Source organism: Podarcis pityusensis, assembly GCF_964106645.2.
Source record: "Podarcis pityusensis genome assembly, chromosome: 4".
Taxonomy (NCBI): Eukaryota; Metazoa; Chordata; class Lepidosauria; order Squamata; family Lacertidae; genus Podarcis; species Podarcis pityusensis.
In genome coordinates this window covers 2,951,609-2,967,451 of record NC_138027.1, presented here as the reverse complement: position 1 = coordinate 2,967,451, position 15,843 = coordinate 2,951,609, and the positions used below count along the sequence as shown (strand labels likewise).

Sequence of the window (15,843 nt, the reverse complement as noted above, 5' to 3'; positions counted from 1 at the left end):
ACAAACTGGCAGACCCTCAGAGAATGAGCTGCTGTTCTCATTAGGCCTGAAAATCAGCCAAGTCTGTGAATATCGTGTTCTTGCTAAGAAAGAGTTAACTCCAGCTGTGAACTGTGGGATTTCCTGCTCAGATAACTCTGTGACACGAGGCTTCTGAATGTCGCCAGTAGGATTCATCTGTAGTTGCTGTTTTCATGGAATCCTAGAGTTGAAAGGGACCCCAAGGGTCATCAAGTCCAACCCCCTGCATTGCAGGAGTCTCAGCTAGATCACCCAAGACAGATGGCCATCCAAACTAGGCTTATTGTATTTCTATATTCATCACTGAATGCTAAAATAGGCTTCTAAGCAGTGGACAGACGATAACAAATAGTGGCCAGGATTCACCTACCCAGCCCTGTCCACTGCAAAATGGGGCCTGCCCCCCATTCCTCCCCCTCTCCATGCCCCCATGAACCCCTTTAATTTGGCTTTAGAGCATTGGGATGAAACCTCTCCAGAACAACTCACGAGGAGAGGAGAAAGTGGATCCTTCCATCTGGGAAACTTGGATGCTTGCGTAGGCAGAATGACTTGAAAAACACCAGGTGGAGTACCACCTATTTGCACAAAGACCAATACCCATAATTAAAATGCAGAATTAAATAATTCCATTAAAGCGTTAAAATAAGCATCCATATTTAAAATGTGCAGCAAAGCAATCCTATTGAAACAACACCACAATTTACAGGAAGGAAACAACAGAGCATTGTGTAGCAGATTATATTTCTGCTGTCTCAGAGGAGGACATTTCCCTTTTTCTTTTAGGGTCCAGTGTGCTTTGAAGATGTCGCTGTTCGTTTCACGGACGAGGAGTGGGCGTTGCTGGATCCTGACCAGAGAGCTCTGCATAAGGAGGTCATGGAGGAGAATTGTGGGATCGTGGCCTCTCTTGGTAAGGCTCCCTGTGGGATCATAATATCTCTTTAAATTCAAAACAGCTGTCTGTGATGAACCTCATATATTTTCACAGAATTCAACAGCGCCCCATACAACACCTGGGATTACAATATTCCCACAAAAAACCTTGAACAGTAAATTACTGTTTTTTCTGTGAATGATCTTCCTCCAGTTGCAGCTTCTTAAACAAGGATCAGGCTGGTCTGAACTATCGAGGCCATGTTAACTGTAAACTTCAGAGTTGTTAGGGAAGTTGAAGTAGCTTCTGTCAGGTTTTAACTTTTTGTTTTTGCTCCTGTCAGTCTTTGGTTGTCCAAAGAGAAGAGTGATGTTGGAAATGGAAGGGATTCCATAACCTTTGCTCTCCACCAACCCAAGAGTGGGTTGCCTGACAAAGGTGTTTGGCTGTTTTAAAATGTGAACTGCTGCGTTAGGGACGCGGGTGGCGCTGTGGGTTAAACCACAGAGCCTAGGACTTGCCGATCAGAAGGTCGGCAGTTCGAATCCCCGCGACGGGGTGAGGTCCCGTTGTTCGGTCCCAGCTCCTGCCAACCTAGCAGTTCGAAAGCACGTCAAAGTGCAAGTAGATAAATAGGTACCGCTCTGGCGGGAAGGTAAATGGTGTTTCCGTGTGCTGTTCTGGTTCACCAGAAGCGACTTACTCATGCTGGCCACATGACCTGGAAGCTGTACGCGACATTTTTCCACCCTCGCCACATCAAGCAGTTGGTCCCTTACCTTTCTCGCCCCGACCTGGCCACAGTGATCCATGCGACGGTCACCTTCAGGCTTGACTATTGTAATTCGCTATACACAGGGCTGCCCTTGAAGCTGTCCCAGAAACTCCAGCGGGTGCAGAATGCTGCAGCAAGGCTCCTCACGGGGTCTCTGCCATGGGAGCATATTCGCCCAGTGCTTTTCCAGCTGCACTGACTCACGGTGGATTCAGGGTCAGATTTAAGGTGCTGGTTTTGACCTTTAAAGCCCTTCACGGCCTAGGACCCTCGTACATATGGGACCGCCTCTCCCGGTATGCCCCATGGAGGACCTTAAGGTCCATAAATAGTAACACCCTAATGGTCTGGGCCCTAAGGAAGTTAGATTGGCTTCAACCAGAGCCAGGGCCTTTTTAACACTGGCTTCGGCCTGGTGGAACACTCTGTCTCATAAGACCAGGGCCTTGCAGGATCTGATTTTTTTCCACAGGGCCTGTAAGACAGAGTTGTTCCGCCTGGCCTTTGGCTTGGAGCCAATTTGATTCCCTCACCCTCTTTCTTTTTCCTTTCTCCTCCTGTGATGAGGCTGCATTTTAATATTTTAACGTTTCAATATTTTAATGTTGTATTATAATCTTGTTTTTAAGTTGTATTCATTCAACTTGTTTTTATTTTTGCTTCTTAGCCACCCTGAGCCCGGCCTTGGCTGGGGAGGGCAGGGTATAAATAAAAATTATTATTATTATTATTACACCGATTCCCTCAGTCAATAAAGCAAGATGAGCGCCACAACCCCAGAGTCGGTCACAACTGGACCTAATGGTCAGGGGTCCCTTTACCTTTACCTTTACCTTTACCTTTACCTTTACCTTACTGCGTTTTCAGGGTATGGATTCAACATTCTTTTTGACCAGTTTTAACAAGTATTCTACATTAATTCCTCCCTGAGGCTCTAATCCATTTCTCTTTATTGCAGATAGTGATGTACTGGAAATCAAGAACAAGAGTGACCATGACAAAATCCCAACAATGGAGAAGCTGTATAAATATCTTGAAAATGGAAAAAGTTCCAGTTCCACTTCCCATCAAGGAAATCTCATTAGGAAGAAACCCTATCAGTACATGGAATGTGGAAAGAGCTTCGGTCAGAGTTCCTCTCTCAATTCCCATCAAAGAATTTATACAGCGGAGAAGCCCTATCAGTGCATGGAATGTGGAAAGAGCTTCGGACAGAGAGCCCATCTCACTTCCCATCAAAGAATTCATACAGGGGAGAAACCCTATCAGTGTGTGGAATGTGGAAAGAGCTTCAGCCAGAGCTCTGATCTCACTTCCCATCAAAGAATTCATACAGGGGAGAAACCCCATCAGTGCATGGAATGTGGAAAGCGCTTCAGTAAGAGCTCCCATCTCACTTCCCATCAGAGAATTCATACAGGGGAGAAGCCCTATCAGTGTGGGGAATGTGGAAAGAGCTTTAGTCACAGTGGCCACCTCACTTGCCATCAAATAATTCATACAACAGAGAAACCATATCAGTGCTTGGAATGTGGAAAGAGCTTCACTACAATCTCCTCTCTGAGTTCCCATCAGAGAATTCATACAGGAGAGAAACCCTATCAGTGTGTGGAATGTGGAAAGAGCTTCAGTACGAGCTCTGATCTCACTAAGCATCAGAGAATTCATTCAGGGGAGAAACCCTATCTGTGTGTGGAATGTGGAAAGAGCTTCATTGATAGCTCCTCACTCACTTCCCATCAAAGAATTCATACTGGGGAGAAACCTTATCAGTGTGTGGAATGTGGAAAGAGCTTTACTCATAGCTCCCATCTCACTTCCCATCAAAGAATTCATACGGGTGAGAAACCCTTTCATTGTGTGGAATGCGGAAAGAGCTTCAGTAAGAGATCCGATCTCACTAAGCATAAGAGAATTCACAGAGGGGAGAAACCCTATCAGTGTGTGGAATGCGGGAAGAGCTTCATTCAGGGCTCCCATCTCACTTCCCATCAAAGAGTTCATACAGGGGAGAAACCATATAATTGTTTGGAATGTGGAAAGAGCTTCGCTCAGGGCTCCCATCTCACTTCTCACCAAAGAATTCATACAGGGGAGAAACCCTATCAGTGCATGGAGTGTGGGAAGAACTTCAGGAAGAGCTCTGAACTCACTTCCCATGAAAGAATTCATACAGGGGAGAAACCATATAATTGTTTGGTATGTGGAAAGAGCTTCACTCAGGGCTCCCATCTCACTTCTCACCAAAGAATTCATACAGGGGAAAAACCATATCAGTGTGCGGAATGTGGAAAAAGCTTCAGTATGAACTCCTCTCTCACTTCCCATCAAAGAATTCATACAGGGGAGAAACCCTATCAGTGTGTAGAATGTGGAAAGAGCTTCACTGATCGCTCCTCTCTCACTTCCCATGAAAGAATTCATACAGGGGAGAAACCCTATCAGTGTGTGGAATGTGGAAAGAGATTCCTTCGGAGCACTGATCTCACTTCCCATCAAAGAATTCATACAGGGGAGAAACCCTATCAGTGCGTGAAATGTGGAAAGAGCTTCAGGGACAGTTCCTCTCTTAATTCCCATCAAAGAATTCACACAGGGGAGAAACCCTATCAATGTGTGGAATGTGGGAAGAGCTTCAGGGACAGCTCTCAACTCAGTTCCCATCAAAGAATTCATACAGGGGAGAAACCCTATCAGTGCATGGAATGTGGGAAGAGTTTCAGGAAGAGGTCCTCTCTAACTTCCCATCACAGAATTCATACGGGGGAGAAACCCTATCAGTGTGTGCAATGTGGAAAGAGCTTCAGTGCCACCTCCCATCTCACTTCCCATCACAGAATTCATACAGGGGAGAAACCCTATCAGTGTGTGCAATGTGGAAAGAGCTTTAGTCAGAACTCCAATCTCACTTCCCACCAAAGAATTCATACAGGGGACAAACCCTATCAGTGCGTGGAATGTGGAAAGAGCTTCAGGGACAGCTTTGATCTCATCTGCCATCAAAGAATTCATACAAAGGATGAAAAAGCTTTCATTGTACAGCTTTCAGCACTAGGGAAAAACACACCTCTTGAACCAGGCCTTTGGCTGATTGACATGTAATAATATCCTTTAAAAATGTGATAGGGAGGTGGGGATTACATGTTGGGGAGGTGTTTTTTGTTTTCATATTGTTATTTTATCTTGTAACCATCTTGAGACCTGTGGAATAGGAGCCAACTCGTAGAGGCCGAGGGGTCTTTGCCCCCCCCCAATAAAATATTTGAGGGGGCACCCCCCAGTTGATAGGCATTGGCATTCAAATGGCATGCACACACCACAGCATGTGACTGATTATGTGAGGTGGTGCTCACTAAACCCCTTCTATATTTTATTCAAGTTGGTACCCCTGGTATAGGGAAGTATCGAAATTAAATAAATGCATAAATAAAATAATACCATCTTGGTTGCTTTCAGTTGCAGTTTGTCAATATTCTTCTTAATTATTATCATTTTTAATTATAGCTTAACCCACACACAGCCATAGATGCCAAGGTCATGAGGCCACCAACTGATGTGCCTTTCAAGGAGTGTTAGACAAATTCCCGGAGGAGGAGGAGAGGGCTCTGCTCTGGCTCCACAGGGAGAGGCAGCCAAGCTTCTGAAAAACAGTTGCTGGAAATCGCAGGAGGGGAAGAAAAGGGCTCTAGTGCTCGGATCCTGCTTGGGTGTTTCCTGTTGGGGCACCTGATCAGCCACTGTGAGAACAAGGCTAGATGGGCCCTTGGTTTTAGCAGCAGCCGGGCAATAGTCCTTTCTGGGCTCCTGAAAGGGCGCAGGAGGGAGGCAGGTGAGAACAGCGCTTTCTCCAGCGGCCATCTGAAGATTTCACAGTGGTTCACAACATAAACATACAGGTTAAAACGGGTCGGCAAGTTTTACCTCGCCTGGGCCGGTTCACTCCCGCGGAGATCGCTTCGTGGGCTGGATTGCGTCTGCACAGACGATTTCCGGAAGTGAGTCCCCACTCCGCGCTGTGCCGGTTTAGCACAGTGCATGGGGACTTGCTGAGCGGGCAGCTCGATTTGGCTGGCGGCTCGTGGGCCATTTAAACTACCCCCATTGGCCACTTGCGGCCCATGGGCCACAGGTTGCCGACCCCTGGGTTAAAAGTTTTCTCAAAAACAAGTAAAGCTAGAGAAATCTCTCCTCCCCATGTTTTGGATGGAATTCTTAACCCAAGGTACTATTTCTGGGTTAGCGGAGTCTGTAACCTGAAGCGTCTGTAACCCGAGGTACCCCTGTATTTAGACCCTCAATTTGAGTAACTTGGGGGGCATCACCGGAATCAACTATGCTACAGGTACCATTAGGCATGCAATTTTCAAGTAAATGTATAGAGTTTATTTTTCATGGGTGTGGCAATTAGTCTACAGAGGCATGAAGTCCTTGGTGCTTTACTTTATATTCACTTGCTAAGTACTGAAGTACTAAGTACTGTACTTTTCCATGTATAAGACTAGATTCTTTTTACTTTAAAAATAAGGTTAAAAATCTGGGGGTGTCTTATACATGGATAGTGCATATGCCCATTTTCTAAATTTGGGGTCCCTAAAAGTAGGGGGTGTCTTATAAATGGGGGCGACTTATACACAGAAAAATATGGTACTTTGTGGACTTCAGCGTCAGGTCAATGAACACAAGGTGTAGCCGCTGTACAGGGTGACATTAACTAGCACAAGGTGGTTCTATTAGTAGGCAGATAGGCTTCAAGCTGCTCTATCTCTTTGCAGAAGATGCAGTCCTAGGTTAGAAGTGAGTAGTTGCAAAGTAGCTTTCTGACACATTTGAGTAAGACCCATTTGTATAACTCCTGTTATTTCCATATATGATATTTTTACTAGAGGCTTATGTGAATTGCCGAAACAGGCACACAGCCTAAAAGGTAAATACTGTTTAGGGAAGCTTTTAATATCTAAAGGACTATAGTATTTTAATATTTTGTTGGAAGCTGCCCAGAGTGGCTGGGGAAACCCAGCCAGATGGGCGGAGTACAAATAATAAATTGTTGTTGTTGTTATGTTAAAGCTATGGTTTCCCCAGTAGTGATGTATGGAAGTGAGAGCTGGACCATAAAGAAGGCTGACTGCCAAAGAATTGATGCTTTTGAATTATGGTGTTGGAGGAGACTCTTGAGAGTCCCATGGACTGCAAGAAGATCAAACCTTTCCATTCTGAAGGAAATCAGCCCCCAGTGCTCACTGGAAGGACAGATCCTGAAGCTGAGGCTCCAATACTTTGACCACCTCATGAGAAGAGAAGACTCCCTGGAAAAGACCCTGATGTTGGGAAAGATGGAGGGCACAAGGAGAAGGGGACGACAGAGGATGAGATGGCGGGACAGTATTCTCGAAGCTACCAGCATGAGTTTGACCAAACTGCAGGAGGCAGTGGAAGACAGAAGTGCCTGGTGTGCTCTGGTCCAGGGGGTCACGAAGAGTGGGGCATGACTAAACGACTAAACAACAACATTATTATTATTATTATTACAAATATATGTATATATTGCCATTTTAGGGCAATTTCCTGTTTGCTTTGAGCCTTAATTCAAATCTCTGAATAGTTATTCTAAAATTCAGTTTACATTGCTAGACATCATGTGAGAGAAGTTTTTCAAAACTAAAATTAATCAAGAGTTATCTTAGGTCCACTATGAGTCAAGCTGAGCTCTCTGGCTTAGCCATCTTGTCAACTGAAAACACAGTAGCGAATGGAAATGATTTTGATGACGTGCGGGGGGGGGGGATGTTTTGAGTGCTTATGCTAACAATGTTAAGTAAATAAACCAGAAAATAACACTTGCAACTGTAAGTATCTTATTTTTCCTTCTTTTAATAATTTAAGGGGGGTGGTGACAAGAAATTTTCCGCAGCAGGACATTGCAAAACCCGCCCGTTGAGGGAGTGCTATGAACAGGCGAAGGGGGGAATTGCAACTGCCAGAAAAGGAGCTCATCTCCTTTTGCAGGAGAAGCGTGGGAACCTCCCCCCCCCCCCCCCGAGAACAGGGAAAGTGTCAATTCTAAGCGGATACAATGTATCTGGTCTTGGCCCAATGTTAGCCTAGCTGGAAACGCCAGAAGGAAAGGAAAGCAGGAGAGGCGTCCCCCAAAAAGCATCTCTGGAAGTGTGAAATGCGCGCAAAAGAGAAAAACGCGGAGGGGGCAGCTGGGCGCGCTGGGCTTTGCAAGGGTTAAAGGGAACCGAGCTGCCTTCCTAGAGAGGAAGCAAGGGGGGGGGCAGATCCTCCGGAGCCAAGGCCCCTCCCTCCCCCGTCCTTTCATGCTTTGGTGCCTCTCCTGGAAGGGCTGCCTAGCTGTCCCCTCCTGGGATCTGGTGAGTCTCCTCTCTCTCTGGGATCTGGTGGGGGTCCCAGGGCTGCAGCAGGGGAGGGTGCCTGGGGGGCCTGATCTGCTCCTGCAGGGGGGGACCCCAAGTCAGGGAGGAGAGGGTCCTGCCAGGGAGGGGCCAGGTCTGCCACGCTCTCCTTCCTGCAGATCAGAGGATCCCAAACTCATTTGGCCTTCTGCCTCCCCCCTTTCAGAAAAAAACTGACTCCCCCGAAATCTTCCTTCTTTAACTCAGCGTCATTGCACAACAGAGGAAACGTGCAAATGGTTTTCCAAAGCTGGACGAGGAGGTGGACTAGCCCCCCCCTCCTCTAAAAAGGTGGGAGAGAAAGGCCAGGAATAAAGAGAGGGATCCCAGCCCATAGTCTGGCTGCTGCATTGCGGACCAGCTGCCCAGTCGTCTCGAAGGGCAACTCCCAGGGCCGGATTTAGGTTTGATGAGGCCCTAAGCTCCTGAAAGTAATGGGGCCCTTTATATGTCCAGCTGCCCTTTGTCAACAACAAATAGTCGCTGGGTTTTTTTGTTGTTGAATATATGCTATACGGTTATTTATGGACCTAATAGTTATTTGCACCTGTTGCCATGCTACCAGTACTTGCAGAATGCCGACACCCTATATATAGAAATGAGCAAACCAGTGATATTTTAGGAAGCAGGCTAGCAGGCGGGGCCATTACTTACATCATAGCAGCCTACACAATACAAAACACTGTTGCTGTATGTAGGTTTTATTTTATCCAGGTTTTTTCCCCTTTAATATTTTTGGGGACCCCCCCCAAGAGAGTGGGACCCTAAGCTATATTTTGTTTAGCTTATAAATAAATATGGCCCTGGCAGCTCCCCACGGAGGCCACTGCAGCAATCCCCTCAGAGCCAGAGCATGACATCCCAGGACCACATCCTCTCTGTCCCAAAGGGATTGTTGCTGGCAAATCAGCCGGAAATGGGCGCTGCTACTCCCTGAGCCTCCAGGGACCTTGGCATCAATGGCTGTGTGTGTGTGTTAAAAGAATATTAATAAATTACCCGCCTAAGATTCAAGGGAGAAGTCTTTGGTCCCATTCACGTGGCCCTCTGGGGGTTGGCCAGAAACATACCTGGCCCTCAAAGCAAAGAAAAAGGGACCCCACCCCAGGAGTCTGGCTTGAGAGTGGCAGAGAGTCCAAGTGCAAGAAAAGGAGACAGAAGCAGGGGAGTGGGGGTGGGGGGAGAGCAACTCCTGAGGACCCCCGTGTGAGGACCCCCACTAGAGCCAAGCATTCATTTTTCACAAGATACAAATGACTCCCTTGTCAGTCAGTTCTGACTTCATGCATTGACTGGAAGGCAGGAGAAACCAGGCTGATTCTTCTCCCAGAAATCCCTTCAGTTGCCTCCACATTTTGCATTGCAATCTTCCTTCTAGGAGGGCTTGAGGCTGCTTCCTCCTCCTCCTCCTTCCTCTTTTTCTTCTTCAGAAGAAAGCTCATGGTTTGGGCTGTGGTGCAGTCCAGCCCTGGTTCCCTGCAAGACTCATCCATGCTTGCTCAGGGAACCATTTTCTTATCCTGATATTAGACAACTTTTGCAGCAGAACAATGCTTTTGCTTTGTAGGATTTTCTAGAGCTTCTCCTTACGACAGACAGAACTTGGCAGAAGACCAAAGGGTTCCTTCCAATCTCTTAGAGGCTTCCTGAGAGCCCTTATGGATGAACAAGACTCAATTGGTCCTGGAGCAGAAAGAGGCCATGCCATCCAAACTGGGAGCACTGGGGGGTTCTGGGAAAACTCTGTGCAGAAGATCCTGGGTGAGGAGGACACCCTCCGCTCAGAGGTGCAGAGCCAGCAGTTGAGGCAGTTCTGCTGCCAGGAGGCCAAAGGACCCCGAGAGGTTTGCAGCCGACTCTACCACTTTTGCCGCCAGTGGCTGAAGCCAGAAAGGCACACGAAAGCTGAGATGCTGGACCTGGTGATCTTGGAGCAGTTCCTGGCTGTCCTTCCACCGGAGATGGAGAGCTGGGTGAGGGAGTGTGGAGTGGAGACCAGTTCCCAGGCGGTGGCCCTGGCCGAAGGTTTCCTCCTGAGTCAGGCAGAGGAGAGAAAGCAGGAAGAGAGAAAGCAGGTGAGAGAGACTTTCCTTTGGATACTCCCAAGGCCTCCGAACAGGATGGAGAATATCCCAAAATGTTCTACTGATGGCCCATCCTTTTTCTGAGAAGACATCCATGGAATGAAATCTCACACCTTTCAAGTCTTTGTCATTCTCTTTCTAATATTTCTCGCCATTCATTCTCTGTTTTTAAACCTTGTTCTTTCAGGAAAAGGATGATTTTGCAGAAATGGACCTGGATTCCTGTGAGGCAGAGAGGCCTCCGTTGGACACCAGAGAGAGGCAGCTGGGTAAGGAGGAAGGTTGTTTTTCTCCATTTGGTCTCATTCTGTTGGTTTTCCAACTCCTGTGTGAATCCTTTTCATCTTTTGTTGGGGGAGATAGTTGGGGCCAAGAACCCAGAGGAGGGGAAATATATATTTCTTTTTTTATAAATGATTTTTATTTGTTTTGCATATAATCACATTACATAACATCGTATCCTCTTGTTTTATCTCTTTATCTCGGCTGAGCCTAATGACTTCCCTCCCTCCCGTCTGATGGTTTACAAAATTAAACTTTACAGCTTTTGCTTCATTTCCTATCCTTGTTATATCATTACCTCTACCTGAATAGGTAGCAATTTCACCTTACAGATCTTCAGATAACCCTGCTAATGATGTTAATTGCTTACAGTTATCGTTCAAATATAATGCAAATTTGTTCCAGTCCTTTTGGAATGCTTGGTCTCACTGGTTCTGGATTCTTCCCACCAGTTTCGCCAGTTCTGCAAAGTCCATCATTTTCATCTGCCACCCTTCTTCTGTTGGTAACTCCTGTTGTTTCCATCTTTGGGCTAACAAAATTCTTGCCACAGTTGTTGCATATAAGAACAATTTTTTCTCTGGTCTCGGTATCTCTCTACCCACTATACTTACCGTATTTTTCGCTCTATAACACGCACCTAACCATAACACGCACATAGTTTTTAGAGGAAAACAAGAAAAAAAATATTCTGAATCAAATGTTGTACCAAACTATTTAATAAACAACCGGTATATCAGAATCATATTACAAGCATGTAAAGTGAACAGCAGTCAACAGTGGCATTAAGAACCATCATCACTGTCATTAACAAATGAAGAGAGAATTTTAGGTTCGAGTACTCTTCTAGTCTTCTGTGAACCCCAAGAACTCATCACTGCTAGAGTCAGAATTTATGAAGTTCAGTTGCTCACAATCACTGACATCACTTTCTTCACTATCTTCATATAAAATGTCATCTTCTTTTGCATCCAAACCAAACCACATTTTTTGAATGACTGTGCAACGATTTCCTCCTTCACTGAGTGCCATGAAGTGGGGCTTACCTGGCTGCCCCCCAATATTTTTTGAAGTTGGAAGAGGGAGGGAGGGAGGGAAGGAAGAGAGAGGGGGAACTCACATTTATGCAGCTGCCTTGCCTCGGAGCAAAAAGAGGAGGAGGAGACTCAGGGACACGAGCCTTGTAAGCCGCTTTGTTTGAATTTACCGGTGAGGTGCTGGGGGAGGGACGGAAGGGGATGCCCTCTTTGTCCCTCCTTCCGGCTCATTGTAAAGAAAGCAGAGTAAGAGCCGCTTACATTTGTGTAAGGGAGAGCCATAGAGCAGGCAGACACTGAGAAAGAGAGGCTGTCTCCCTTTCCCCACCTTGGCTTTTACACGCTGCGCACAGCTCTTGCCAGCTTCCGAGCTGCCTCCCTTCTCCCACCTCGCTAAAAAGCCATAGAGCAGGCAGACAGGAGGAAGAGAGGCTGTCTCCCCACACTCAGCTGTTGCTCAGCTGTTGCCGGCTTCTCAACGAGCCAAGCGGAGGAAGAGAGGCTGCCGAACAGCCAGCAAGAGCGGCTCCTCCTGCCTGCATTCGCTCCATAACGACGCGCACACACATTTCCCTTTACCTTTTAGGGGGGGAAAACTGAGTGTTATGGTGCGAAAAGTACGGTAATAAAAAAGCTTCTGGTTTTTTAACAAAGGTGTCTTTAAACATTTTCTTTAACTCATTATATATAATTTCCCAGAAAGCTTTTACGTCTTTACATGTCCACCACATATGGTAAAAAGTACCTTCCTTTTCCTTACATTTCCAACGTTCATTTTTTGTTCTATACATTTTGGCCAGTTTAACTGGTGTTAAATACCACCTGTACATCATTTTCATAACATTTTCTTTAAGCGTACTGTGAAGTTAATACTTTCATTCCATAACCTCTCCCAATCTTCTAACTGTATACTATGCCCAATATCTTTAGCCCATTGTATCATTAATGATTTTACCTCTTCATCTTTAGTATGCCATTCCAATAATAATGTATACATTTTTGACAATATTTTTGTCTTATCATTCAATAAATCTATCTCAAATCTAGATCTTTTTGTTTCAAAACCATTTTTCTTTTTATCCTCTTCAAACACTTCATTTATCTGACGATAATGCAACTAATCCCTCAATAATTCTTTTGTTTCCTCAAACGTTTTTAATTTTAACTGGTTTCCTTCCTCCACCACTGTATCTCTGTAGGTGGCTCATTTTTCTTCCATATTTATTTTTTTTAACTGCAATCACTTCCAATGGTGAGAGCCACCATGGAGTCTTACATTCTAATAGACTTTATATCTATTCCACACCTCATAAATTGTCTTTCTTATAATGTGGTTCAGGAATTCTTTATGCATTTTTACCTTCTCATACAGTAAATAGCATGCCATCCAAATCTGTTATCATATCCTTCCAGATCTAACTTGCTGTTGTTTGTTAAGGGATTGGATTTTGTTAAAGAATAGAGATCTGTTAGATCGGGAAATATTTTTCTTCACAACTAACATCTGAAATACTCTCAATCATCAGCAGGCAAGACTTTCTCAAATGCTCCTCTGTAGTTTGAGATGCACTGATTTACCTGTGAGACAAGAAGGCACTCTGGGCCTCCCCCTTACCTTTTCTCTCTTGCAGGTGACACAGTGATACTGGCTAGACCTCTTCATCCATCTCTGAATGGGGACAGAATGGAAGCAGCAGCTGTGGATCCAGATCAGGTCAGGGGAAGCTGCCTTGCGGGGACAGAGGCCAAGGGGTGGAACAATGTCCTAGCTCAAGGAGTGGTGGTGAACAACAGTGTTGTCTCAGAGGAGGACATTTCCTTTTTTCTTTCAGGGTCCAGTGTGCTTTGAAAATGTTGCTGTTTATTTCACGGACGAGGAATGGGGTTTGCTGGATCCTAACCAGAGAGCTCTGCATAAGGATGTCATGGAGGAGAATCATGAGATCGTGGCCTCTCTTGGTAAGGCTCCTGTCACGTCTGGCAAGGCTCTCCCACACAAGACGCGACAGGCTGGAAGTTGTTTTACCTTCTGATTTATTAAGCAATTACTGAGCTCAGTAGCCCAGCTTCTGTAAAACATCAATCGCTACCAGAGTCAGTTGCTGCCCTAAACTTCCATCGTTTTCCCAGGCAACCTAAATTCCACCTCCGGGTCCCCCTGTTTCTGGTCCTGCGCAAAGCTAATACCTTATTATTTCTTCTAGTCTTGGGGGAGCCTGGTTCTGTTTGTCTAGAGTAGATTCTAACGGTTCCCCTCCTCCTGTGGCTTGCTCTGTGTTGTTTTGATGTTCCGCAGGCTGCATTCCAGAGCTTGTCTCTTCCTGACTATGCGAAGGACTCCAGTTCCTGCTCCCCCCAGTTTGCACTCCCTCCTCTCTGGATTTCTCGCTTTCTGTCAGAGCAAAAGCGTCCCTGACACCCCCCCCCCCCCGCGGCCTCGCTGCCTGCCATGGAGGACTCTCAAAACTGGCCTCCACCATCCCTCAGTCTCCTCTGCTTTTTCCTCTTCCTCACTGAGGTCTGCCTCCACCCTCCAGGTTTGGGCTTGTCTGGTTAACGACAGTCAAACTGTCTCTGCAAGTCGGGGGCGTGCACATTCTCACTTTTCTCTCATGAATTTTCCTCAGCCGTATAGCCCTTCCAGGAAACTAAATACTGTAACTTCCTTCTGTGAAACCTAGAATTCAGTATCTCCGCAACCTCATACTCCTCTTGGTCATCAACCAGGACTGGAGGAGGCGGTGCCTGCCTAGGTTTCTGGTACTGGTGTGCTGGAACAAATGGTGATAGGAGTGCCCTGTGGAAAACAGGATGGATTATCGTGGAGTTAGGCAACTTAAGCCTGAACGATACAGGGTTAATCTGTTCTACTACTTCAAAAGGCCCTAACCTCCGTGGTTTCAGTTTCCTGCACCTCCACTTCATGGGCAAATCTTTCCCTGACAACCATACCTGATCCCCCACTTTAATCTCCTTGCCCTGCTGCCTATGCTCATCAGACCCTTCTTGTACGTGGCCTTAGCCATGTCTAGTTTTTCCCATAGCAGTTCAAGTCCCACATTTCTTCCATGAATTGTTTTGCTGCCGGTACTGGCAGGTTACTCCACGGATCAGGAAATGCCCTCGGGTGTCATCCGTGGTTGGCGACAAATGGAGTCTGCTGTGTAGGCATATGCACAGCATTGTTGTAAGTGAACTCTGCCAGGCTCAACTTGTTCACCCAGTCATCTTGCTGATAGTTCACATAACAATGAAGGTACTGCTGCAACGTCGCATTGGTTTTCTCTGACTCTCTATTGGTTTGCGAGTGCGTTGCCGATGTCAGGCACACCTCTACACCCAACAACTGCATTAGTCTCCTCCAAAATTGGGAGGTAAATTGTGCCCCTCTATCAGAGATTACCTTCAGAGGTAATCCTTGTAGCTTTTAACGTGGTCCACAAACATCCTGGCCATTTCCTGAGCTGATGGCAGTTTCTGGCAGGACACAAAGTGTGCCATTTTCATGAACAAGTCTAGTACTACCCATTTATAGTCTGTTTCTGCGAGGCTGGAAGATCCGTGATGAAGTCCATTGCAACTGCTTCCCATGGTCCTTGTGGTGTCAGTAGTGGCTGTAGCAATCCCATCGGCGCTTCCCGGGGTGTTTTGGTCCATTGACAAGGTCTTACATGCTCTCACATACTCTCTCGTCTCTTCTCATATCTTTGGCCACCAAAATTGTCTCTTCAAATCACAGAGTCTTGTAGTGTCCCAAATGACCTGCTGTGGGATTGTTGTGACACTGCTGTAGCACTCTGGAGCGCAACTCCCCTTCTGGAACATAAACCACCGCTTCCTTGAACAGCAAGTCTTCTCTCTTGGTGAAACTCTCAGCTGCATCCTCACCTCTCTGTATTGCCTCAAACTTGCTTTCCAGGAAGCCATCCGTTGCCGTCTGTCTTTCGAAGTCTGCAGTTTCCACCTTTGGCGTCGCTGGCAGTTGTAATTGCTCCGGTTTCAGAATATGTCTCGGTCCGGTGTTTAACTCCCCCTCCAGATAGTCTGGCTTCTGGGACAGGGCATACACCCTCTCGATCTGGTGCCTTGGCACATTTGGAAGTTGAACTGAGCAAAAAACTGCACCCATCTGATTTGCCTCTGGCTCAACAACAACAACAAGGACTTTATTTGCGTAGCCAACAGGCCATAGCATCAAAGGACAAACACCGACAAAAATACATTACAAATATAGTTACCATATAATCTTATGGCCTATTAAAACCCTAGGTAAAAGCTGGATTATCATTCATCAATGACCCTCTGTCCCATGGGCGGAGGCCTTTTCTCTGGTAGATTGTTCCAGGTCGGT

At 46.2% G+C, this 15,843-nt stretch overlaps 3 protein-coding genes across 5 annotated transcripts in view; all 3 read left to right on the top strand.

Moving 5' to 3' along the window:
• Window positions 1–5,128, top strand: part of LOC308475068 (uncharacterized protein) — an 82,467-nt gene extending 77,339 nt beyond the window's left edge. Inside the window, exons 5-6 of one of the 2 annotated variants that reach the window (XM_081001865.1) lie at window positions 808–934; window positions 2,632–5,128. In XM_081001865.1, coding sequence (XP_080857991.1) covers window positions 808–934; window positions 2,632–4,775 — 2,271 coding nt within the window. In that variant the 3' untranslated portion in view covers window positions 4,776–5,128. The remainder of the gene's footprint in view (window positions 1–807; window positions 935–2,631) is intronic. The other variant, XM_081001866.1, reaches the window with a different exon arrangement.
• LOC308475072 (uncharacterized protein) overlaps window positions 1–15,843 on the top strand; it is a 296,536-nt gene that overhangs the window by 25,934 nt on the left and 254,759 nt on the right. The window contains exons 1-4 of one of the 2 annotated variants that reach the window (XM_081001888.1): window positions 7,995–8,047; window positions 9,657–10,164; window positions 10,361–10,442; window positions 13,124–13,206. The exons of the other annotated variant lie outside the window; for it this stretch is intronic. Of the exons in view, the coding sequence (XP_080858014.1) occupies window positions 9,748–10,164; window positions 10,361–10,442; window positions 13,124–13,206 (582 nt within the window). The 5' untranslated portion in view covers window positions 7,995–8,047; window positions 9,657–9,747. Of the gene's footprint in view, window positions 1–7,994; window positions 8,048–9,656; window positions 10,165–10,360; window positions 10,443–13,123; window positions 13,207–15,843 lie in introns of those variants that run through there. 2 annotated transcript variants of the gene reach the window in all.
• LOC308475228 (uncharacterized protein) overlaps window positions 1–15,843 on the top strand; it is a 28,512-nt gene that overhangs the window by 1,464 nt on the left and 11,205 nt on the right. The window contains exon 2 of the mRNA XM_081002248.1: window positions 13,268–13,451. Coding sequence (XP_080858374.1) covers window positions 13,418–13,451 — 34 coding nt within the window. The 5' untranslated portion in view covers window positions 13,268–13,417. The remainder of the gene's footprint in view (window positions 1–13,267; window positions 13,452–15,843) is intronic.